General features: G+C 45.3%; 1 protein-coding gene across 2 annotated transcripts in view; it reads left to right on the top strand.

The window, feature by feature from the left end:
• Nucleotides 1-25,835, top strand: part of ephb1 (EPH receptor B1) — a 189,341-nt gene that overhangs the window by 37,280 nt on the left and 126,226 nt on the right. For both annotated transcript variants that reach the window (XM_084369678.1, XM_084369677.1), the window contains exon 2: nt 13,656-13,720. In XM_084369678.1, the coding sequence (XP_084225804.1) occupies nt 13,656-13,720 (65 nt within the window). The remainder of the gene's footprint in view (nt 1-13,655; nt 13,721-25,835) is intronic.

The raw sequence follows: 25,835 nt of genomic DNA, 5'->3' as shown, positions 1-25,835 counted from the left end.
TTCTAACCCAGTGACATACAAATGGAGAAATAATTTAACGGCTAGGAACAGCTTTTACAGCTGTGTAAGCTGCTTGTGTTTCCTGTATTTATGGGTGTGTGTGTGTGTGTGTTTCTGAGCGTGCAGAGCCGCGAGCGAGTGTTTGCTGCCACCGCTCCTTACGTGTGAAGTAAAGGAACAGCTTGAAGTGGGTCGGTGGCACTACATATTTAACGAGGCGTCTCGGCTCTTTAGCTGCACCGTTGTAGTGCAGCATGCAGAGTGTCGCACTTTGACTCCTGGAGCACACCTCGCATCACACCAGCAAACAGCCTCATCTGGCGGGGCTGCCAAGTACAGCTCTGCCTGGAAAGTCTCTGCTTTCCTCTGGCAGGCAGATCTTTAACTGAGAGGGTAACCACAGGCTGTCTTACTGCATACACGAGTTCACCCTCTGATCCACCCATGCTGGCTCACTCATTAGCACTCAACCGAACGGCTCGGAAGTAGTCTGTGATTTGTTAATTTTAAACAGGGGGATGACTCAGTGGGAACAACCCCCTGCCCCACCACCACCAACCAACACACACACACCGCCGAAGCTTGGTCTGGCGGTCTTTCGTCCTTTTTCCTTCAGTGTGTTATAAAGGTTCTGTGCATGTTAAAGGTCTTGATGGTTAAAAAGCCCAAAGTTTGCACTAAAAGAAGCTCCCCTCTCCCACAGAAAACACTGCTCCTGAAACGCCTCGTCAGCAGCCCCGCCTTTAATTCAGTGACATTGTGACATCACACTACTTCACCATGTGCATAATGTATGCCCATCGGTTGGTTTGGCATGTAAGAATTGATTTAGCACTGCTGCTCTGTTGTTGTTAGCGGTGCTGGCTCAGGTGTGCGTGAGCTGACCAATCAGAGGAGACTAAGTGTTGGGGACGGGGGCCTTAAAGAGACACGACTGCGACTCCAAGTTGCTCATTGTGATTTCGATCACGAAGGTGATGGAGTTTACGGGCTACAACAGTGTAGAATTAAGTATTTATAGGGTATACTTTGGATAATATTATAGAGAATATATTATCCACGACAAAACTGACAGAAGGGCAAGACTGAGAGAAAAAGGCATAATTACAAATCTTTCTGCTACTTCAACCCCACGGACAGCGGCATGGATTTATCAATACACAATTAAGTCACTGATATTTCGGAGCCATGGTCGTGGCCATAGATTCAAACTTGCTCAAACCTCAGTCAGATAAAGAATCGATGAGTTCCGGCAGACTATATTCAACCCAACAGCCCCTCTACCGTTCACTCTCTGCTACTACTGTAGGTGACAGTTGCATGCCTCGATAAAAAAAAAAAAGAAAAAAAAAAAATATGAGCAGTGTTGTCTAAAAGATGACAGCTAATTCTGGCATAGCTACTGTTGAGAGAGCAGACAGAGCCAGAGGGGTGGCTGATGTTTGCGCTCCCCACTGGTGTCACTGGATAGCTGTGACATTTTAGGGCTGAGTTCTGGGCCAGAGCTCAAGCACCAGGGCATCCTGGAGGCCAAATCAGATGAGGTCAAAAAACAACGTGTGTGTATGTATTTGTCTGCGCACTTGTGTGGGCGAGTGGCACGAGATCAAAATTACCCACACTGTCCCCGTGGCAAAACAGACTGGATGTAATGTGTGTGAAATGACATTTGCTCTCCCCGAAGAGTTCAGTGTTTCACTGAGCTGCGGCTTCGCATTCAGAGCAGGAGAGCGGAGAAAGGAGAGCGGGGAGAGAGCGAGAGCGAAGGAGACCGAACAAGTCATTAAATAGGGAAACAAAAGAAAAGAGTGGGCAGGTTGATGGTGGAAATAAAAACTGTGGCATCAAATGGAGGGACATCAAGCACAAACTCCTCCTGGAAACTAAAAGAATCAGCTTTCCTACTTTTTTATTGGTCTCCTTTCCTCAACTTTAAAGAAGTACTGAAAAGCATAGAGAGGGCACGCACTGCTTTTTCCACTGCAGGATGAGAGACTTCCAGACAAATACACTAAAAAAAAGGTCTGTCTCACTCTTACTCCCCAGAGGTAAAAATTATCTCTTCTTCCCTCCTTCTCTCCAGTTATAGATTCACATTGGAGAATCTCCCTCGCCTCTGTCAAGCCTCGTGCTATAAGGTCAAGATCCTCTGCTGAAAGTTTTTCTTTTTAGCCGCAGGACTATTTTCTATCTCTTATTCCCCCACTGCCGAATGCAGACTCCAGCAAAACCCCCCAGAGAAAAAGCAAAGCCCATCTCCAAAAATATATAGACTTCCCCGGGCATGTGAGCATACGCTGCGAGGAGGTAGATTTAGTATTTGCTTTTAATGGAAAGCATTGTGTTTGCTTGGAGGTACTGGAGGGGCCACTAGCACTTTTTATGGAGATAAATAGTGAGGAATGAAGGGGAGGACGGGAGGTGATCTCCACCTGAGAATGTCTGCAGTCGCCAATAGTTTGGTTAGACCCTTGGGATGTATTCTCTGCTTATGTAAGTGTGTTGTGTGTGTGTGTGTGTGGTGGAGCTGCACTAACGAGATCCCCAAAGAACACCTCACTCGCGTTTAAGGGAGCGAGATCACGCTGCGTTTCCTCTCATTCACACCGGCTTAGCCCGCGCCGTCCCCGCGGTGAAGAGCACAGGGCTGGGGAATACCAAACTGAGGCATCAATTACCTGGATCTCACTACATTGGTCAAGGGAGAACACGGCTAAATTGAATAACGCTTTCCCAATCGCATGTTGGCATAATGTGCTTTCACACACACTCACACACACACACACGCACGCTCACACTTGTGGAAAACAATCAGCGATCCGTCCCGGTGGCACCCTCTCCCGACAGGGTACGCTAACCGCTGCTCAGCGCCGAGACTCGCTCGCGGTGAGAATCGCAACTGCGTCACATGATTGACTCGCTCACACCTCCATATGACTGTTAAATCGTCTTATGTGCACAGTCAATTCAGGCTTAGTGCCTTCCCCCGGGCCCCATGGGCGCGGCCGATAATTTGACTTTTATTGAAATTCAGCTCCAGTGGGTTCAAGGTGGTTGAAGGTCGTCCTTTTACTGCCGCAGATGAGACGGAGGGAGAGCGCGGCACCAGAAACCTCAAGGCTCCGTCTCTCTCTCGACTCCCTCTCGTCTGCCTCCATCTCCGCCAATTGGGGAGAATTTTTTTTTTCAGGAGTCAATTTTGTGGCGCATCCAAACATGGTTAACAACAGCGTTTAATGAGATTGGATATAGCTAGCTGGTGTTTGCCTCTCTCCCTTGAACGCAGCCTTCTTTATTACTTTTCAGTGGTACACTGCCTCATTCTCGGGGAGAAAGTAGCAGCGACAGAGGTTAAGAAGTGTTATCTTTTGGGGATTAAAGGGCATTCGTTTTCTTCACTCGTGTTTTTCTTTTGAAGAGGTAGTTTCTCGCTTTTCTCTGACGAGTGCCGACTAAAGTTTTGTCTCTGAGGGCGTTCGAGCGGAGGTGATTGGAGGAGCAGCTGGGCTCCGCTGTGTTAACGGGCGCTGTGAGCATGCATATATTGTGCCTTCTCTTCCTTCATCCCTTTATGCATTTCCTTTTCCCGCAGTTAGCGTGACGTTCGTGTCCGTGTTGAGGCGAGGCCGCTTTGTTCTTGTGTTTTACTGTTCATAAATATTGCAAGTGCCACACAGGAGCAGGAGCGTGTCTTTGTGTATCCAGGCTGCAGGACGAGAAACGCGAGAAACGGGGTCAGGTGGTTTCGAAGAAATGATGTGACTTCTGTGTTCAGCTAAGGTTAGATCCATTTCTGGATAAGATAACACAGGGCGCTGCCACATGATGCCCTCGCCGTCGTTAGTGCCTCTCCGATTACTCCTTCCATATCTCGTTCAGTATCTCTCTTTTTATGAACTGCACCCTCCCTCTATCTCAGTACTGTCCCCCGCCACCGCCACCACTCTGTTTTTCTTTATCGCTTTCTCTATCTCTCTCGGTTTCCCTCCATACTGGTCCCACATATTACAGGATGGTTATCTCAGTTCGAGTGTGTGACAGAAAAGGACAGTCGGTTCTATCTGTTTCGTTGCCCTCATAACCCCCAGTTGCTGTAAAATGCGACCGGGCGAGTCAATCCGAGACACACTGTGCACGTATTTGACATTAGTTTTATTGATTCCTTGATTCCTCTCTATTTTTGTACTTGTGTGATCCTCCCTCCACACCACCACCACCACCACCACCACTCCCAACAGTATGCACATGCTCACACACACACAGGACTGTGCTAATGACAATCCTTACTGTCTTAATTAGATTGAAGGACTGCAGAGGGAGCTAATCAAGTGACATCTTTTTGTTCGTTCAGCACTATTTCCTGGTCTGCTTGAAAAACAAAGATGCTTTAACTCAACCCCCGGATAGCCTATTAGCCATAGCTTACAGAGCTAAATGTCAGCCTTGCACAATCCCACTGCGACATAGACACGGCTCTTCTCCGTCAGTCTACTTGAGAGATTTCGGGGCCCAGTCAGGGCTAACTTCTAACTTTCATATGTGAAGTTTTAGAAAATGTCAGAGCTATAGCGGATAGACTTTCATTGTAAAGCCGCTCTCCTTATGGGAAAAGGTTAAATTACATTGCCATTTTCTCAGTGCTGGCTCTCCAACATAAACACACAGGGTTTGGTAGTGTAGTTGTTGTACTGTAAGGCGATACTCCTCCGGCCCTCACGGTTCACATCAGCTACTCTGCGCTTTTAATTTGGGGCATCGATCGAGGGAATTCTTCTAGTCGCGTCATTAAGGCGATCACGTTTCTGCGTTGAATGTTTTTATTGGAACCAAAAGGAGAGTGGGAGGAGCAGGACTTTGCAACGAGGATAAATGACAGTGGGTGGGTGTGGCTGAGCGATTTGGGAAACCAGCCAAAGACTTGTTCCTCAGCCTGCGAACCATCGGGGAGTAGTCTCCCTCTCTCTAAACGCTGTTTTGTGAGGTGAGGAGCCTGATAAGAGTTGTAATTACCTCATTTTACTGCAGCAAATTGCCAGGTTTCTTAAAAGCAGACAGGCTGGCTGAGGTAATATCGGCAGTAATGAGTATTGTGATGGTTGTGGGAGGCTAGCGCTGCTTCCATCTGGATTATTGCTTGGTCACTGCTGCTGGTCCGCTGTTACAGCAAACCTTAGCAGATCCCGGGCTCATTACTGTGTGGTATAAATTGGTTTAATATCGAGTTTCTCTGCAGTGTGTGTTCGGCAGCCTGATAAGTGTGTATGTGAGCATTAACCTTGCATGTGAGAAACACCAGTGTTTATAAAGAAGATTGTACACAAAACCAATTTATGATATTTCGTGTTATCACGCTCTAAAAATAGCGGCGAGGCAAAGATCTCGAACAGCTGTCCAGGAGCAGCGATTGTGCGATGTGCACACACACAATGCCATGTTGTTTATTTTTTCCTTACAAGCGAGCATTATCTTCACCGTATGGGAGCTGGGGGGGGACAACAACAAAAACGCCGTCTTTTGATTGGTCCCCGTGAGATCCCATTAAACAACGGCGCGCTAAAGTAACTGCAGAATTCCCCAAGCGGTGTCATCACTGCCAGACTCACTCCAAATATCTACATGAAGGGTGATCGTATTTCTGCTGTGTGCGTCAGGAGCGGGGAGAAGGGGAGACGTTTGAAATGGCATCTCCTCCGTCAGAATGCTGAACGCTGCGCTTCACCGGATTATGTTGATATAATTTAACCTTTTCGTGGAAATGTTAATATCCCCGCAATTTGGCCTGAAACCGATACATATATTATGAAGAATTCGACTTTGGTCTGTGTTGAGCGTTTAGGCTCAGCCTCTCCATTATGCGGTTGAGCTATTACCCGTGTTTGCTCCTTGTTGCCTTTCTTATTTTGTGTCGAACTGGAGGAGGATTTATTGGAAGTCTTTTGTACGTACGCTCTAAGGAACTGGGTTGTTTGTTTTAATTGACCCATAAGATGGGACTGATTCTCGGTCAGATCCTTCCTATCCGTCTCTGGTAATGGTTCGAACGTAGACGAGCAGGTGGGTTTCCTCACCTTTACAGCCAGTCAATGCTTGTTTAATGTATCGGCATAACAAGCGCATTCCTACTCTTTGTGCCGGATCAATACACACATTAACATAAACATGCCTTCACACTACGAATGCGTATGCGCAAATGCCTACAGCTAGACAATGACTTTAAATTTGCAAGCTTCAGACGAAGAGATGGGAAGCAAACATTTCCGCACTTGAGATCAGAGTTGTTTGTGTGTTGAGGACGAGTCCTTGGATTGATAGCTCCATTTCTTTTGTAATAATCACAGGTCAAAGGGTCACATCGGAGCGCCCTGTGTAAAGCCTGTGGATCCGTATCTCAGTCTTGCCTCCATACCTGCCCACCCTCCGTATTATCCCAGGAGACCTTTGTTTTTTTGCTCTCTCCTTGGGGTCACCATTCTCCCACATTTCTCCCGATTTATGAAATTTTTTCCACACTTTTCCCTCTTTTAGTCGTCATCACCGTGTAGTCTTCTGTAGTGCCCCGCCCTCCTCTGTGAGTGCGAGACGCACAGAGAAATGGAGGGGAGAAGGAACATTTGAAGGTATTCCCAATGCCCTGAAGCGGAAGATTCCTGTTTCTTACGTAAAGTTTTAAAGGAAAGTTGCTATCAAATCTGTCAGGTTGATCAGTCACAGGGATCGCACTGCGTCAATCCCCATTAAGAGGCTGACAAACTCTCTCAAACTGAGGGCAGTGGCAATATAACTTTATGCCACAGATTTTTACAAGTTTACGCCAGAGGGCTTACTATTCTGAGTTGTTTTCTGAGAAGTAAAATTTAAATTATTTGACATAAAATCGCTTTTGCATCCGACTTACTCTTTTATTTTCGTGATTTAAATTTCATCAGAATGCAGGAAGCACAGTCCTCGAATCTCTTTTTTGGGGGTCGGACTTTGGTTTCGAAATCCTCCATATTTTTGAGATCTAAAGGTTGGCAGGTATGCTTACCTCCCAGACCGATGCTTATAAGGTGACTTGTGTGTGTGTGTGTGTGTGTGTGGTTTTCGGGTGTGTCCCCTCTCCTTCCTATCTTGCATAGAGCTCACGCAGGAAGAGAAATCCATCTTCCCCCTGTAGCCTGTCATTAACAGGAGGCAGAGAGAAAGAGAGATAAGGGGAAGGAATGGAAGCGAGAAGGCAAAAAAAAAAAAAAAAAAGAAAAAAGATGAAAGACAGTGGTAAATGGAGAGTGAAGAAACGCGCTGAGAAGAGGAGGAGAAAAGATGCGCTGGGATTAAGGGAAGAGGGGAGAGGAGGGATGGATGAGTGGGAGAGGGGAAGAGGGGGAGGAGAAGAAGGTGGAGGTAAAGAAGAGGGAGCAAGAGGGGTTGGGTAGGTGGGTGGTTGGTGGGGTTATGATGAATTAAAGATGACACTCTCCGGCAGCCTGGTTTCTAAAGATCACTCTGTCTGCTAATGTAATGTTAATGAATGCAAATGATGTGCCTAACCTCTCTCCCCTGACCAGGAGAAGGGAAGAAAAGGAGGGAGAAGGAGGGAGAGAGGAAGGTGTGAAGCGATGTGTTTAAGCGCGCTATTTCTGTGTTAAGCCTGTAGCTTCGTGAGCGACTGACCACCGAGATGCATGAGGTTTGTTGTCACCAACCTCGGGGTTTGACTCTGTACCTTTCTGCGTCGGCCGTCCCCGCCTCAGGAGGGGCTGTTGTGTTTCCCTGCTTCCCCTTCACAGCAACTCTATTACAGGCCGGTAATAGTCGGGGAAAAGTGCGAGTGTAGCTGCCGCAAGGTTGAACCTTAAGTTTTCAGCGACGTGGCGGCCCAGATGTGTAAGGCCACGAGAATGTCACCTTGCCGTGATGATCGGGTAATTTCATCAGGTTCTGCCGCTACTGCATGTATATTAATTTTCTTCTTCTACCTTGCGAGGCATTCTTCCCAACATCTGCTGCTGATCTCATTTGGCTTCCGTAACTCCCCTCCTCTGTATCTCCTCTCATCTTTCTTGGCTTTCTCTCCCGTCTCTGATACTGACCTGGTCTTCTTTCACGCTGAGGATTTTATTTTCACTCAGCCAGAGCGAGCGACTGTGCGCCCAGAAGACTGTTAATACATTTGCGCGCGCGTGTGTGTGTGTGTGTGTGTGTGTGCTCGATCCGTGATTTGTGAGCCTGCTCATTTGATTCTGTCTCTGGCTCGGCGACGAGGGACTCGTGGGTCCCATCACTCGGCGCCAAACTCTCAGAGGATGGCAGATTATTTTCTGTTCAATTTTCAAATCAGCCACATTGTCATTTCTGTCTTGAGGGAGACATGGGAGTAACATATTTCTTTTGAGGTATTTCTGTTGACTGCTCTGTATCTTCTATTTAAAGCGAAAGCCCTTCACTGTGAGTGACACAGCTTTGGTGTGGCGCAGATTAGAAAAAAGTCTCACATCTGTTTGCAAGGATTGTCTCCTCTGTTGAACATGGTGACTCAATCAAAGATATCACCTCTTTCATATCCTTTTTACCCCGAAGCGATGCTGTGCCGTAAACCCAGTCACAGCTTTCAAATCAGCTCAGCGCTCTCGACCGTGCTGGACTTGAGCTGTTCCTACCTTCCAGTCCAATAAACAATCTTTTTTGTGTGTGTGTGATTTCCCAGGGCTCGGTGAGTGAAGAGTGTCTGTCTGTGTGACAAACATCCACACGATTTGTTCAGAAAATGCTCCACTCTGTCAAAAATGTTCCTCTTTTTTTTATTCATAAATCCCCCGAGTGGACGGCTGATTAGTTTGGGCGACGCTGCAGCTTTTGCTCTTGTTTGTTTGTCACTTTGTTTTCAGCCCCGTATTAAGATGCCAGGCTCAGCAGGCTTCCGTGGGGCTTCATCATTGTTAAGTGCTCATTTCAATCCCGCTGATTTCTCCTCTCGCTTTTTCATCTCTGCCTTTCCCTCTGTCTGCCTTCTCCCTTCGATCTCCCCCCCCACCACCCCCTCTCTCTTTGTCCTCCCATCTTGATTCCATTTCTGAGAAAAAGATAAGACCCTCTTAAATAATGTCATTCAAGGCCCCTCGGATCTTATTTCGGTTTGTTGCTGCAATCACAAAGAGAAGGCCCTCTCGGCCCAGCATCCAGCATCTGGACATGATTGTCTCATTGAATTACAAAGTGTACCAGCATCCTTGAACAGGAGGACATAGTGAAGGTGGGTGGGTTGGTAACGGAGGGGAGGAAAGGGGGGGGTTTATGGATAGACGGATGGAAAAGATGTGTTCTGGGATGGGAAGGGAAATCCGCGGAGAAGTGTCTGCCATATTGACTAAAGGAGCTAGAGAGAGGCGGTTCAGCACGTGTTCTATCGACCGGCAGCTGTACAGTCATACAGACGCGGCAACAAAGGGGGGGAATTACGCAGACGTGTATCCATTCTGACTTGCAAACTGTGGAATTAAAGTCATACATAAAGGCTCAAAGAGGTTGGGGAGATTGGACGACCCATCACCGCTATCCTTTCCTCTCTGAACTACCTTTTTTTTGCAGATGCTTTTCAGTCCAAGTGCTAGCAATATGTAATCACGCGTGTCCATGTGATGTATCATGCGACTGCTTGCTGACGTGTAATTGTGTGAAGAGGGCTGCCTTATCGATCCGCAACGCATGGCCCCCATCAATGTTTAATGCAGCCTCTCTCGCTCCTTCATTTCTCTCCCTCCCTCTGCCCCTCTCTCTCTTTCTGTGGAAACAGCCCACCATTTGGTATTGATCTGCCACTTGCTGCTAATGAGAAGGAGCTGTGCTTTCTGGGATCGGGCGCTGTGGGCCCCCACGGTCGAGTTTCGGTTTTGGATCGGCTTGCGACTTCTGGGATTGTTTGCTTTTTTATTTTATTTTTTTTTTTAACTTGCACGCTGGCACTGTATCGACTTGAGCGAGCCTCACACAATGAGCCAGCCCACGTCCGTTGTATGTTTTAAAGTCGCTAATATCCTGCGATGTAGTCACAATGCATCCCTGGGCGTCGCAGCTCTTTAAATCCATTTAAGACTGGCTATGCTGACACCTACAAGCTATTGTTTTCCAGTGGATTTATGAGCCCCGGTGACATAGTCAACACCAAGCTCTCTATGTTAATAATTTTCCCGCAGACTGAACTGCTAGTGAACCTGGCGGTGTTTAATTTATTGGAGCTCGCAGGTGGAGCTGACAAAGCAGAATATGAATGCTGGAGAAAACACTCTGGGCTACCCTCCAAACATGAGCAACGGTAGCGCGCTGTTGTCTTTTCTTGTCTTCCAAAGGAACGAGAGGGCGAGTTATGGGATATGTGGTCAGATATAACTGAGATCAGAAACAAGGCGCAGGCTGGGAAAAAAGGAGGACTAATTGTTTTTACGAGGGTTTTACGGTCTAAGCTGAGGAGTGACCCAGAGTTAAGCTACTGGAACCCACAGACAAGAGAGGAGATGAATCAGTGTCACAGGTTTTACAGCAACATTTTTTTTAGTTCAAGGAAATTACTCCAGGTCTGGAAAAAAAACATCCATTACACAGATTGTGTAATTATCCCAAAATGTATGGATATTAAAGGGGCACTATGAAGTTTTGGAGAAGAAATTCAAACTAATTTTAATATTCACAGTATTAAAGAGGTAACTCTTAAAAAATAAATATAAATATATTTCATATCTGAATAAACAGGCTGTTCTCAGAGGAAAATAAGGTCCCCAGAACACTGTTTGAAGCTAGAAAGGTGGCAGGGTCTGCCACATATAAACAAAGTAAAACAGGATGCAATTGTGTTGTTGTCAGTTTATTTATTCCATTTATTCAGTCATAAAAACAAACACAGTTTAGGCATAAAAGAGTCAGTAAACAAAGATCTTTCTCTTCTGATTAAAAGTCCCTCCCCAAATCTACATAGTGCACCTTTAATTTGTGTCTTTATCTGAAAGATGTTTTTATATGAAATGGACCAGCGGCGATTTAGATAATTAGTTCCTCTGAAACCTAATTGTTTTGTAAGCTCAGGTCAAAAAATATCTCATAATTTCATCAATAAACCGAAATGTGCCTCTTGTAATTTTGAAAGCTCTGGCTGTTCTAATTAATGTGGGCAGCTCATTTTGAAATAAAGCACTCGAAATTCACTTATGATTAAATGGATGAATGGTTCACATAACGGCTCACTTAAAAACTCACGTACACAGGGGACATTCTTTAAATCCCCTGTGCCGGTGGACAGGTGTGCGAGCTATGGCGTGACGCCTCCGTGAGCCCCACCTCGCTGCTAATAACCACTTAGCATACTCCATTTACTCATCTGCAGCTCTGATATTCGGCTAATGGCCGGGTCACATGATACGACTCAGCCGCCTCTCCCGTGGGCCTTTGACCTTTTTCTTTTGTTTCCCTACCTCCACCATCTTGCCCCCCACCCCCGCCCAGTTCCTTGCTTTTAAAAGGAAATGGAAAATGGCCTACCAACTGCCTGTGTGATTTGACTAAAGCTTCTGTGATTTCCCCAGAGAAAGCGTTGGCAGTCCCCAGAACGCTGGCTGGTGCTGAGGGCTGTTTCATGCTCCTATCTCCCCAGCTGACAGCAAGTCGTACAGGCAGGCAGGCTGGAGCTGGCTGGCTGGCTGGCTGTGGAAACTAGACAAGGCGAGGCTGATCTTAGGGAAATTGAAATACTCTGATGGAAGACGGGTGTGAACAAGGCTGTCACTGTAGGTGTACACAGAAAATTGCTCTCCGTGTTGGCTGGTGAATGCGAGTGTGCGGCGTGGAGTGTGCAGCACGTGCGCGTCCCGGTGTGTGTTCGTGTGCAAGCGCTTGTGTGTGCGGCTGAATTACCTAGGCTAATTGGTTTCATGTCTGAGGACAGTTTCTCCCTGTAAGTGGAGATTGAGAATGAAAGGCCTCTTTCCTGCCTACCGGTGGCTTGTCACTCATCCTCAGTGTACTTGTTTTTTAACCAAGACCACTTGAACTGCAGATGACGGGCTTCAAGTGCTCCATCATTTGGAATGATTTCTAAATCACTGCGAGTTCAGCGTGATCTCAAACAAGCAACAGCTGCGGGCGCGCATGCTTCTTTCCCCGTCGAAGGGAGGGGTTGCCGAGGCCTGGAACCTCTCCTCGAACGAGGGCAGCGTCTGCCGGTTCTGCCTTTTGCGCGCAATCAGAGCGAGATTTCTCCCTCATCAACAACACGTGTGGGCGTCGCTAGCCGACCATTTTGCTGTGATGGTGGATGGTGTCCAAAGCGAAAGACACAGCAACCGTAGCTCTTCTGAAAAAATTCCCACACACCCTGCTTATCTGCTCCAGATCATCACCCAGGCATACCGTTCGCTCTTATGTCTCCCAGTTTTTGATCTGTTTGGCCACAACAAACGCGGCCGAGGGCATGTTGTGGCAGGGGACATCAAGTAAACGTGAAATATGCCCTGGTTTGCTCTCAATAAGATGGAAGGTTTAGTCCAGAGGATAAACTGTCTGATGCAGGGGGAATTATGAATCTATCATTACACTTCTAAGGCCAACATGTCACTCCATAAATCCGTGTCTGAGAGGCTGAGGCTGGAGAGACCTGTGGTTTGTGATACCTGCCCTCACTTCTTTCTTCTCTCCCGGAGCTATATGAGGTTTCCAGATTTTCAGTGTGCCAACAAGGCAGATATTAATCAAACCAGGGCTGACAAACTTCTTGGGTGAGCCGCCAGACATATTTGTCTATGGCGTGTCACTGAGGATTAGCAAGAGAGGGGGGGAACAAGAATGGGTTATGTTCTTATATTTCATAGATATGACACTTTATGTAATAGAAGTCCAAAGTGAGATAGATAAATTCAAATCCCCTCCAAAACTGCTGCTCTCCGTGCCAGGTTGTAACTATTTATCGCCTCATTTTGTGTGCAACCAGTGTGCCATATAGCTATCCGAGGCGCATCTTGAGATTTTTTTTCCCCGAATGTTCAGAAAATCACGGAGAAACACAAGGCATCTTACCCCCCTTCTCATTAATGCCCTCTGCTGTACTAGATTTCAGGGAATGTCCCCGCCAGGAGTAAACAAACTGCAATGGCCTCGCCTCCGAGGGGCTGTCTCTGCACTCGTGAAATCCGCTTTCTCCGGGTAAACAATGTGACAAAAGTTCAGCGCTCACGCATGCAAACCCATGCTGTGTTTGACATGTGCACGCTTACACAAGAAACATACAAAAAATAGCCACTTATTTTGACACGAGCGACTGCGTTTCGTGCGGACGCATGCCCGCACACACTCGCGAACAGAGGCGGGATGCACATACTGTAGTTTCACGCTCGCACAGTGAGAACACAATACAAAGCTCGGCGTTTAACAGCATGACAGAGGCTCTCAGACATTCCTTCCAGCAAAAGCGCCAAGGCTTTGTTTCCCATGTCTCTTGTCTTAACAGAAGTCTAGCAGAGATGGATGAAACACCGTGAAGGATTCGTCTCCTCTCTGTTCATTGATGATAGTGTCAAGTGATCACTGGGGCTTGAATGCGGTTCAACTCTGTGGAATGATACTCAAAATAGCTTTTTTTGAGGCTAACCGCTGTCTTCTTCTCCCTCTACCCCTTTTTTCTTTCTGTGGTGCAGAGACCGTGATGGACACTCGGGTGGCCACAGCTGAACTGGGCTGGACGGCGTATCCTAATTCTGGGGTGAGTCACTCATTGCCAACACATACGCATGCTGAGTAAAGAAAAAAAAAAAACAGTTTCAGAAGTTACTCTCTGTGTAGCTTTATGGGATGATGCGTAACATGAAACACATAGAGATAAGCCAGACAGACAAATAGGCAGGAAGGCAGGCAGGATGGGAGCATAGACTTAAGTAGAGCCCAATGTAGCTCCTATTATGGGTATTATTTTCTCTCTGTCCCAGCTCATAATGACTTAATGATATAATGGGTCCACGTAAGCCCCAGAACACAGAACCTAAGTCCCTGTAAATGGAGGCTGGGGGGATACCGTAGACATAATGATACTGTAATGATACATTTATGCAGGGAAGTGGAGATATTAGGATGAAACGGGGGAGGAGGAGCTAAGAGGATGGAAAAGCTCAGGGCTTTTTTCAGATTTTTAGCGAAACTATTTCCAACTTTCAGGTAGTTTCATGCACATGAAAGGAGTGGGAAATTGAAGAAAGTGCCAAGTCATCAGAATTTCTTTTCTGCTTCTTTTTTTTTTTTGTTTTTATTAAAGAATCCCAGTATCAAAGGTATGATTGCCCTATCACACTAATGGAGCGAAAGAGAGTTTTAAGGCCTTGTTCTCTGTGCTGTAATTCAATAATTCAATGAAAAGCTCCGTAGACCAACACTGATAGCTTGAGTCTTGCAGGAGCTATCCGGGACAGACAATGGCTGTTTCCCCGCATTTTCTGGGTCTTTGGGTCTTTATGAGGCATTTTACACACGTATAAAGGGAGCCCTTAATGCTCTTGAACAGGGCTTTGGCTCTGTTTAAGTATTGGAGAGTGTAGCGGCTCACCTTTTTTTCTCCCCGAAGGAGTACTAACTAAAACAACCTGGAACCTGGAATAACTTTGTGTCCTCATTTTATGTGAATACCAGTACGTGTGTGTACATGTGCACGCTCCATTGTTAACCTGATCTCATAGCTGAGATCATGCTCATGTCTGCCTGTGTTCCTTGTATGCATCACAGTGCGTCTTAAAAAGTTATATTGATATGGGCAAAATAATGCAGCAGAGACCAGAATTAATATTTGTCGTTTTGTCTACATTTTCTTAAATTGAGCAACTGATTATGTTGCAGATCAGCCATCGTAATTAAAACGACATAACTGGTTTCTGTTTCGAATGCCGCACTGTGTGTTTCTGTTCTGATTTTGAATGTTTTATTATGCGTTGGTGAGGATGCATAACTCAGTGCCTCACAGCTAAGTAATCGCTTAGTGGCCTGACAATCGTCAGCTTGACTCAGAACAAAAACTGCTTCATTTCTTTTCCATTTTCAGAATTAGACACTTTTCTGCACAGCTTCAGTCGTTGCGTTGCAACTGGAGGCAGACACGATCACTGACAGATATGAAATACCACACGAAAAGCAAAGGATGACAAGCAAAAAGCACACACAACGTCACTAATGTCCAGTTCAGGCTGTTTTCTAAGACGCAAAACAAATGGCAGCTGCTCCAGTCACAAAGTTAAATGTCACTTTGACAGTTTGCAAAGATTTTGGCTTTAAATGCACTGAAAAAGGGGAGAGCCAGCCTAAATTAGACAAGGAAATAAGCAAACTCTGTGTCCACAGTCAACACAGCAGAAGCACGTCAATGCCTGAGGATTCTCTCTTGGCCACTCGATATCCCCGAATTCACTGAATCACAGGCACAATAGTGTCCCACGGTCAAATTACTGCAGGGAGAGTTCCCTCCCAGCGACAGCCCTCACGTTGATCTTCTGCTTGGTGCTGCTCACCCGGAAGGCTGGGTCTGTCTTTTTTCATTTTAAGGGATCAGCTGGGTCAACACACGTTTCATCACACTTACATAATATGCAATGGAACAAACATGATTTTTTTTTTTTCATGCAGCCTCGCACTGCTGTCACATTGTTTCCCGCTGCAAAGAGGAAATATCCAGCAAGACGTACCGAGCAGAGACATCTACAGTGCGATTTCCATCGAAGCCTGCTCAGTTCAGAAAGCCTCCAGGCGCACAGAGCCTCTTGTCTGTGTTGAGAATAGTTTTTTTTAAGCTTGCGCTGGTGTAAAAGTTCAGGCGAGGAGAGACCTGCTGAAGGGAGAATACACTCATGCCGCTCACTGGAAGAACTTAGCCCCACTCCGCAGCTGCCTTGACCTCGCCGGATGATGGAGATGCAGCATGTGTAAATGTACAGTTCTCACACTCTCGGCACACACACTATATTCAGCAGGTTTTAAGTGGAGTTCTGGGAGAGCTAAAGATGATTGCGTCAAACACGGTTAATGTGAGATAATTAATAGTGAGAGAGGCGCGATATTTATTCGAGCGTACCACATCTCTTATATGAGTGTCAAGTCGTCGCTGAAGGTAAATCAGAAAGAAAGTGTTGACTGTAGCCTGCAGGGGGGTGTGAACGGATGTGTCAATTTAAAGATACGGACTAAACGCTGCGCTTTGACAAGTCTGACAGATACCGGTTTTAATAATGCATATATGTGTCTATGGCCAGGGGCTAAATGGTCAGTTGTTGTCTGTTTGTGAACCTGAAAACTGCCTCTCTAACAAACACAACCATAGAAAACGCACATGCACACACTTCCGTTGTCCCTGTACTGTTCGATACATCTCATTAATTTTCTTTAGTGACTTCTCCTTCAGGAGTTCATACCGAGTGTATACGTGTGTGTCTGGTGTGTGTGTGTTTGCGTTCGGCTGACCTGAAGGGTTAATTTTGAAGGATTGCAGGAGCGGTGTCATTAGTTCCAGCGGTGTAAACATGAGGACGTATCAGGGCCGGCCATGTGAATGTACTGTATAATGCCGCGGCGGTATGCGAACGCACACTCGTATGATAGCATCTGCCAGAGAGAAGGAGAGCTCAGAAGGAAAGGCAGATGTGTACAGCAAACAATATTACAATATTCCCCTCGCATGTCTTATTCCTCCCTTTCTGTCTCACCTTCATAATTACGAGCTCTTTCTTTCTTTTTTTTTCTTTCCTTCCTTCTTTCCTTCCTCCTTTCCTTCCCTTGTTATTTCCTTCTTTCATTACTTCGTTCCATCTTTCGTTCTTTCTTTCTTCCTTCCTTCCTCTCAGCTAGACAGTTACCCTGTGACAAATAAAATATGGAGTCAAGAAAGGCAAATGAACCCTGAACTTGCCAGGTGGCAATGTGACATAGCAGACATGAAAGATAACGTGCACACACACACACACACACCGGCCTCACTAATGTACGTGCGCTGATTACGAATGTGATCGTTCTGAGCTTTAAACTGTAACCTGGCTTCTAAACGTCATCTTATGAACAAACCCGCTTTTCTTGATCAGCCTAAGTGATGACACAACGAGTTAACAAAATGAATTTATCCTGAAGCCAACATGATTTCATGTTCATGTGCAGACTTCACCAGGTTTCTTAAGAGTCTTTATATGTGCATGAAAGCAAAACCTAAATAAGGAAAGTCTCTCAGAGGCACAAATTATAAAATAATAGGTCGGTAAAAGAACACAACCAGAATCAGGTTTTACTGATACAGTAAATTAGGTCCATTGTGTTTTCTCTTGCCCTTTTTACTGGGAACAGAGCAATTGTTGAGCATCGTACTGTTTATTTAGTAAGATAAAAACAGATATTGATTCTGAAAATATGAATAATGCACAAAGATTGAGTTGGCTTTTCACATATTTAGCTGAGCAGCTATTTGGAGAAAGCCTTGGGGATGAGAGAAAAACCTCTTTATCACTGTAGGTAAACAGTAGCAGTTCTTTTCAGTGTACAGTTCATTTAAAATGCGGTATTTGAGTGTGTTATTTGAAATATCGTGAAAGTACTAAATATGTGTTATTGTAATACTAATCATAATGTAATGTTTTTTCTGTTTTGCAAGTTTTTTTTGGGATATGTATTTTCAGATGGTGTGTCAACATCACATACATAACTCATGTACAGTAGCCTATGGTCTGCACCTGTAGCAAAGCTTTTAGCTAAAACAATTAAAGTGAACCTTAAAGGAATTAAAAACTTCAACCATTGCATAATTTTACATGTGAAAAAAAGAAAAAAAACAAACCACAAGTGCACAGTAAGTGCAGCCACGGCAGAACCTATCACTGTGCTGACAGTCCACATGCTGATTCCCTTCATAACATGTTAACTTGAATCATATTTAAGAGTACAGATTCAGAACATGGCAGGGGACAGACATGAGTCGGATTGCTCACCAACTAAACTGAGGCTAGGATTTAAGAGCTACCCCACTTTTGTTTTGGATATAAATGTGTTATCTGACAGTAATCCGGTTGTCTGAGTGCATAATGTAAGCACAGACACTGTGCAGAGAAGGAGATAAGGAAGGTGACAAGCTGGGTTGTGTTCCAGACATGTTATGAGTTAAGGAAGGTAAAGTCAAATAGACAAAATGAGCCCTTATGTGCCCCTGTGTATTATCCTTTATCTCTTGTTATAATGTCTATGAGCTATTCTCTCATCTTCGCCATTAAAGCAGTGATAACAACTTAAAACCCCTTTTAACTGGAAATATATGTATTTATGAGACAAAAACAGGCAGAGTTCTCTGAAGTAAAACCAAAAATGTGGGTGACTGAATCAGCTGTAAAACAACAGAAAGAGAAAAAAGGGTCAAACAGCTTGGCAGCCTGAAAAAGATGTAACACACCGGGGAGTTCCAGACCCTTAGAGAAAAGAAACCAACGTTTCTTTATCTTAATTTGTTTTCTGCATCATTCTTGAATTATTTAGATAAAAAGGGGCACCTGGAAGAAATTGCTTTCGTATGGATGGGGGAGATGGGATTGGGGGGAGTGGGGAGTGAGGGAGGAAGAAAAAGCCAGGAAGAGAAATGTGGTTGTGAGGGTGGAGGAGCTGAAAGGGGTCACGGGGTCAGGATGGGGGGTGGGGAGGGAGTGATAAGGAGGAACCGGAGTGATGGAGGGTAAGAGTCAACAGGGCAAAAGAAAAGAAAAAAACTAGCTGTGTAAATGTGCAATATTCAGCTGTGGGTGTTGCGTGTGGAGGAGAGCTTCGGGTTAACTCATGTGACTCCGGGAGGTCACAGACGGAGTCCAGGCTTTGAGGTGAGAGCCTTGCGGGGGGAGGGGTGTTGGGGGTTGGTGGGGGTCGTTATGGGCTCGGCAGGGCAGTGGTGGCTGAGCTGACAGAGGCTGTGGGTGCTGTCAAGCGTGGAGAAACAGGGCAGGTTGCTGTGGCTGTAAGGGGCTCTGGGAGGAGAGGGATAAAGAGTGGGCCAAGTAAGCAGACAGAGGGGCGTGGAGGATAACCGCCCGGGGGAGACGACGGACAGTAAAAGGCGCGGGGGGAGGGATGCGGAAGCAGAAACATCAGGAGGAGATTTTGCAGAAATCCCTCTGTCCTTTGGTGCAGCAGGTGCATAAGAAGGGATGGAGACGGAGAGGATCTCACCCTGACATGTTTGTTTGTATTCAACCTGCTTTATATTTTTCACATGTGGGCTTGTTTGTGCTCGGGCATATTCGTAAGTGCCTACGTGTGCTGTTGCATATTTGCACCTGCATATGGGAGCGTGCACAAGTGCAGGTGCTGGTGGAGGAGAGCCGTACCTGCTCCCCCGCTGTGCCCTGTGCTTTAGCAAAGCTTCTGCAGGCCTTAACTGGACAGGTGTCAGCCTACACTCAGCAATTCCTAAAGAGCACAGATAGATCCATAACAGCCATCTCACCATCTGCTGACCAGACTCAATACACCTCAATTATTCATAGCCTGACAGACAGACAGACAGACAGGCAGTGGCTCAATGGGCAGAAGGGAACACAGGCGGGAAAAGCAAAGTGAAATGAAAGAGCGAAAGGTAGAGAGGAAGGAGAGGTGGGGGTTGATTGAATGTAGATGAGAAGAGTCGGAGAGAGACGGAGAGGGGAAAAAAAGACGGAGGATGAGCTTGAAGGAAAGAGAGAGAGAGGGATGGAGGTGAACTCTGAACCGGCAGAGCCGGAGCTGAAATAGAATGAGAGGAGAAAAACGACAGTGAGTCATGTTGCTGCGCTTCAGCGGCCAGGTGAGAAGAGTGCCTTCATTACAAGCATGCATGCGCACACACACACGCCCGTACACAAACAGGTGGAAGCTGCACACGTGTGTGAGAACATTCACACATTCACACATTATGACTCCTTAGAAACTCTTTAGAAATGAGTTGTGGTTTAAAAAAAGAAAAATGAATGTGTTTGCAGGCTTGTTCTTCTACGTACACACACACACACACACACACACACACAGCTGACATTGTCAGAGCAGTGGGAGACCTGTTTCATTTTACCTCCACGGTTATTGAGTGTGATTTAGGTGTGCAGCCAGACAGCTGAATTTGCTCTGGACTCAGACGCAGACATCTCTGCTCAGCATGAAGGCCGGAATGGTAAAACAGCGAATGGCTTGGATCACAATGCAGTGATTGTGTGTGTGTGTGTGTGTATGTGTGTGTGTTTGCGTCCGTATAATTTTGTTAGTCTGCTTTCTGTGGAACCGCTCTCATATCACATTTTAGCTCTCAGCATTTGTTTATTCGTAAGGTAAGATTTCATTTACGTTCCCAATCTCATTTGCGAGGCAGACGTTGTGTATAGTTTAGACGGAGCAGAACATCACAATAGAACATGTTTATGGGCTAAGACGGGATAAATTTGAAATTGTGCCACTATTTCTTCACTTTTACCTTTTCTCCATTTTCTACTTCCCTCCTTGAAATGTGGCTACCTCAATTATTGATTCCTTTCCTGTGGATTTCCCCCTCCATATTTCACATGTAAGAATTCTCTTGGATGTATTAGGAAACCGAGGACATTTCTTTTTTTTCATCAGAGAATAAATAAAAGAACAAAGTGATAGAACCAGGGCAAAAACGAAGGAGAAGGAGAAATGAGTCTATCTTTAATTTGGTGTGAATTCGGAGGAGTGGCTGGAGGCTGACTTATATGTGTGGGGAGGTATTGTGAGTCTACCCCAGCACCTCCTACCTGCTATATCAGCAGTCCTACACAGCCGGCAGAAATGGCTCTTAAATCCTCCCATTCTTACATACTCTTTTTTCCCTGCTTTTCTTCACTCCAGCTTGCCTGTCTCGGAGCTCAGACTCCCTTTTGCCCAAGCCTCCCCCCTACCTTGTGTATGGAGGATAGGGCTGTCAAGTGTCATGCTTTGTGGGCTTTTTATACACACACACACCCACACCTACACATACATGTAGACAGGCAGGGTCCCCTTTGTACCCGAAAGCCTTGATACCTTGCCACTCTCCTGTCCCCTGCTGTCACGCTCTTTGTGGCTTGCCCCTAAATGGCCTCGCCGGGAGCCATAGGGGACCAGGGAGTCTGCAGGGTGACAGCTTTCACTCTTAGCCTCCCTCTTTTTGGCATTTCTCTCACTCTCTTTTATCGCTTGTTAGAACGTCCCATTCCTGTTCGTTATCATTCCTCTCGTCCGCTCTGAATTATTTAAGTTCATACTCTTTAAATTCTGTTCTTCGGCAGATTTCTCTCTCTCCCTCTTGCTCGTTTTCTGCTTTTAGACATTTTCTTCTCTCGGCACACCTGCTGGTACATCGCACATCTCCAGTTTTAACATACCGCGATGGTGACTCATTTAGCCTTCCTTCTTATCATCCTCCACAATAGATCCATAAGGTTGGAGAGGGTCTCAGATTTCTACACAACACACCGCCTGAGCCTTTAACACAGGGTGATTCAGGGTAATGTTGCTACTGGTAACTGAACTGCTTCCGAGGCGATGTCAGCGGCATGGTTTCTCTAAAAGGTACCTGAGTGGGTGTCGCCAGGTGCATCGTGAGATAAAAGCCTTCAAGGAACAGCTCTCTCTCTGTCTCTCTCAACACAGTTACATTAACCTTGTTTTTGTAATTTTAAATGCCTTGTTGACTTCATGGAGGTTTCCGAACCTCTCGTTGATTTATTTTCCTTCCTTAAATGGTAATTCTGAAAATACCTGAATCAAGACAACAAATCCTGTTTCCTCACAGACCTGCTCAAACTAAGTTTAAAGGGACAATCTGTAAGAGTTTTAGTTGAAAACCTTCAAAGATCAACTAATTATCAACAGGATGTAAAGAAACAGCAGTTCTGACTTGATATCTATGTATTGCTTGCCCCGGCCCATACTGTTTGACAGCTCCTATACTAGTGGTGTAAATACAAACACTCCCCTGGTCCCTTCACTTCCATTCAAAACTGCTAGCTGCACAGCTAACTGAGCCAACTAGCCAACAGCAGCTAAAGTTAGCAGTATGCGGTTACAAATACATATTGCACTTCAGATTATTTCATTCATACACCACATTCAAAAACAGCTTTGCTATACAAAGCCCAAAAACGGCAGATATGAGTAAAACACATCACAGAGAATCAAAGATCAACACCAGAAATATACAAAGCATAGAAAAACACAAACACATTGAACAAGCAGGCTTTAAAGATCAGAAGGGCTCAGATGCTAGTGAGTAAAAGAAATGTGTTGAGCCAAGACTTGAGTAAGTCGACGGTGTGGGCGGATCTGATCGATGAGGGCAAATTATCACTATCCTTTTGTTTTCAGCTGTTAAGATAAATAATTGGATAGCACTGGCATTTATTGCCACAGTGTAAACACAATAGGACCAGAAATGCAATGCAGTAGAATAAATATGTTCCTAAAATCATCAAGACTGCAGATCAACAGTCATCTCAAGAAGAAATGTAGTACATTTCTTTCTATTTTACACATCAGCTGCTCTATAATTCACTCCTTTCTGTTTCCCCACCTACAACATCAAGCAACCTTGCAAAAGCTCCTCCGCCCACCGATCTCTGTGTTTTATGTTTGTCTTAATAATTCGATTTTATTTTTAAATCTTCCGTAGGAATGATGAGGCGAAAAAAGGCCTGCAGTTAAAAATTTAAATTTAATTCTTCTTGGTTGAAAAAAGAGACGGCGTGTGTGCTCATTTCAAGTGCGAACAGTAGAAAGCTACACTTAGTAACTCCCACAATATCAAGGAGGTTTGTGTTTACTAGCGACTCAATCTAAAAACATCTTCAGGCCAGCAGATCGGCTGCCGGCTTCAAAGCAACCAGCATAATTGAAAATGCGAGCGTTAGTAATGATATTACAAAAGTTGGATGGAGGAGATGGAGAGCGGGGCGCCTGGGTGGGCTGTTTGCTTGATGCCACATGATCTGAATCACTTTCAGGATCTAAGAAGAAAGGCATATAAAAGACATTTGGGAGCTTGTAATGAGACCAAATTGCAAACAATTTCTCACAAGCACACATTCAGATAGAGTTTGGTATGACAGCAACCAGTACCAGCAAAACAAAAAAGTCCCTGATAGTTTTATACTCGGCAATGTCAAATCAATCTTAGTTGCTTAACACGTCGGTTCAATAAACGCATTGATCGGGGGCAAGGGCGTGGCCGGGGAGCAGCTCTTCAATGAGTCTCATGCGGACGGAGTTTTATCTGGGCTCAGTCAAACTGTGTGACTGTAATTATAGAGTGGCTGGGATCTGGCAGGACTTGGGAGTGTTTCAGACATCACCATTTCCTCCCCATCCATCACATTCAGCCAGGCGGAACTAGGCCACAGATGCCCCGCAAAATAATCATTCCCATGCAACTGGCCTGACAGCAGCCCTCATTCAATAACACAGCTGATCAGAAATGATAATAGCAATCATGCCACTGCATATTTTAGAGGCTGCAGCCTGGTTGTGTGTGTGTGTGTGTGTGTGTGTGTGAGGTGGGAGATGAGGCGTAGCTTTCAGAATATGTGAATTTACAAGAGGCTGTGAGCATGTGTCTCGAAGCTTGTGAGGGGTTGTGAGTAAATCCAGCTGCGGTTGTTGGTAAAAGCGAAAACCAACTGTTGCTTCGGATGACATGTCCGTTCTATCGACTTCAAGGAACGGACCCAAAGGTTGAAATGCAAATATCCTCATTAAGTCAGAGGGATTCGAAACAGCCTTTGGAAAGAAAAAGCTATCTGGCTTGTGATTACCGTTGGCGGTGAGCTTTGCAAAATGAGAAGAGCATCTTTCAGCAAGGGCATAAAGAGTTCAATCCCTATCTCAGCTTTTCATGTCCACCTATAATCCACTGTCCTTCTGAGACCTTGGCCTTTTCAAATCTGTCAATGTGAATTTCACTCGCACGTGTGCTATTCCTTTTTCTTTTCTTCTCTCGTTTTTATCAAAAGCCGGCTCTTTAAATGCTGATTTATTCCTGCCTAATTATTAAAATAATGGATTCTGTAAAGGTATACTTTCCCAGCCTCAGTACAGTGATGCGGTGTCATGAATAACAAATAGGCTTATTATTGAAATGTCCATCCTAGGCCTGTAGTATGAAAACCAATCTCCTGCTCTCCTCCGCCTACATGTTTTAGACCTGCAGTGATAGATGAGCAGACAACTCTTGGGTAGAGAGTGCTCGCAAATGTGCCAGCCATTCCTCTTGGGGTTACAGATGTAAGCACAACACCCTCGCCATACTGTTGGCCAAAACACTATATAAACACGTTCTAGTCCCGGGGTCCTTTGGGGAACATGAAAAAATAAAGTGACCTCTTGTATTGACGGTGTCGCTTTGAAGGGCAAGCTCCAACTCGAGTGCCTTAACTGAAAAAGGCACACAAAATTCAGGTGGAAGCTGCATCAGCAGAGTGGAGTCGGGGTACAAAGTCGAGGGGAACGCGGTGGCGGTGGAGCGGCACCATTTGGCCAGCGCTGTCTACTGTTTAATACATCTGTTGCCTTGGGTCCTGCTGGAAAACCCCATCGTCAGACTGAATAATGGGAGTTTTGACGGCCGTTCAAGAAACACTTGCCAGACGCTCATCTACTATTTGCGATGGCATTTTGTAGACCTTTCTCAGACGAGGAATGTGGAAATGCTCTGAGCTGCTCATCATCCATCTGTGTTCAATATGTCTGAGCATGTAGCTGTATTAAGTGGTGCTGATGGATTTGAAAAGCATTTTGTGTGTGTGACTCCACTGAGAATCAGGCGGCAGACGTGAGGTCAAAGATCAGCCCAGTGGATGCTTCTCTATTCAAGTCAGTCTCTCGTGAATAGACTGAAGTTGAATAATGAGCTAAAAGTAGTCAAGACCCGTCTTCATGTGTGTGTAGTTAAGCCCGAGCCACAGCCAGACCCACTACTGCCAAGTGTTTTGGCTGGTTTGTATGATTGAGGGTAGAGTTACAGTGCATCAGGACAGAAGTCTTGTTGCTCATACTTTATTTCTGAAATGAATTTTGTGGCAACCATTGGCACCCTTCCACTACCTAGTCCCTGTAAAAATGAAACTTAAGATCCAAATTCGGAAACAGCCTAAAGGTAATGTTTGATCACTCCAAAGCATTTGAAGAACTCCGAAGATTAGAAGATTTCTGGAGACATCAATTTTCCTCGCTGACAAAAAACAGCTACACACTCACTAATGTTCTTTGGTATCTGCTGCTGCGCAGCTCTTTAAAGGCACTGCAACTGCCAATAAGCTAAAACACCAGTCTCCAAAACAGTGATGATCTGCTTGGTGTTTTCTGGTTTACTTTTTAGATAGTTAGAAAATAGAATAAAATTCACAATTCAGGTTCGCTCGATCAACATTCACCCACTCTCTCTTCATCTCACTCCGTCTTACAACACTCAAAAAGTCTAGTAAGTAACCTTGAAAATACTAGTGACACCCACTGCTGAGGACTGTGTGAATGATTTCTGTACACAAGCTGTGCCAGGTTTGTGTGTAACTAATCAGGCCATTAGCAATGGCCATTAGAAATGGCCTAAAGGTGGCCATGGCCACCCTTAGGCCATTGATTTGGTTCTTAAGTTTCAAAGGGCAGCTCAGGAAAATTTGAGTTCAGCCCAGGGACAACAGTAAGATCTTGGTACCTTCGAAGTTCCTAAAAAGGTTCCTGGGTTACTGGAAAAGTCCCCATGTTTGTATTGAAAAGGTTCCTGTGGTGTAAATGGGCGATATGACAGCTTTCACTACATTAAGATATATGTTTACTAAGCTGAAAAGCAGGTTATGTTCCTAAAAAAT

The sequence above is a fragment of the Pagrus pagrus genome (genome assembly GCF_965226575.1).
Source record: "Pagrus pagrus genome assembly, chromosome: 12".
Lineage (NCBI taxonomy): Eukaryota > Metazoa > Chordata > Actinopteri > Spariformes > Sparidae > Pagrus > Pagrus pagrus.
Note: the sequence above shows the minus strand (reverse complement) of the source record. Positions and strands in the feature narration are given on the sequence as shown.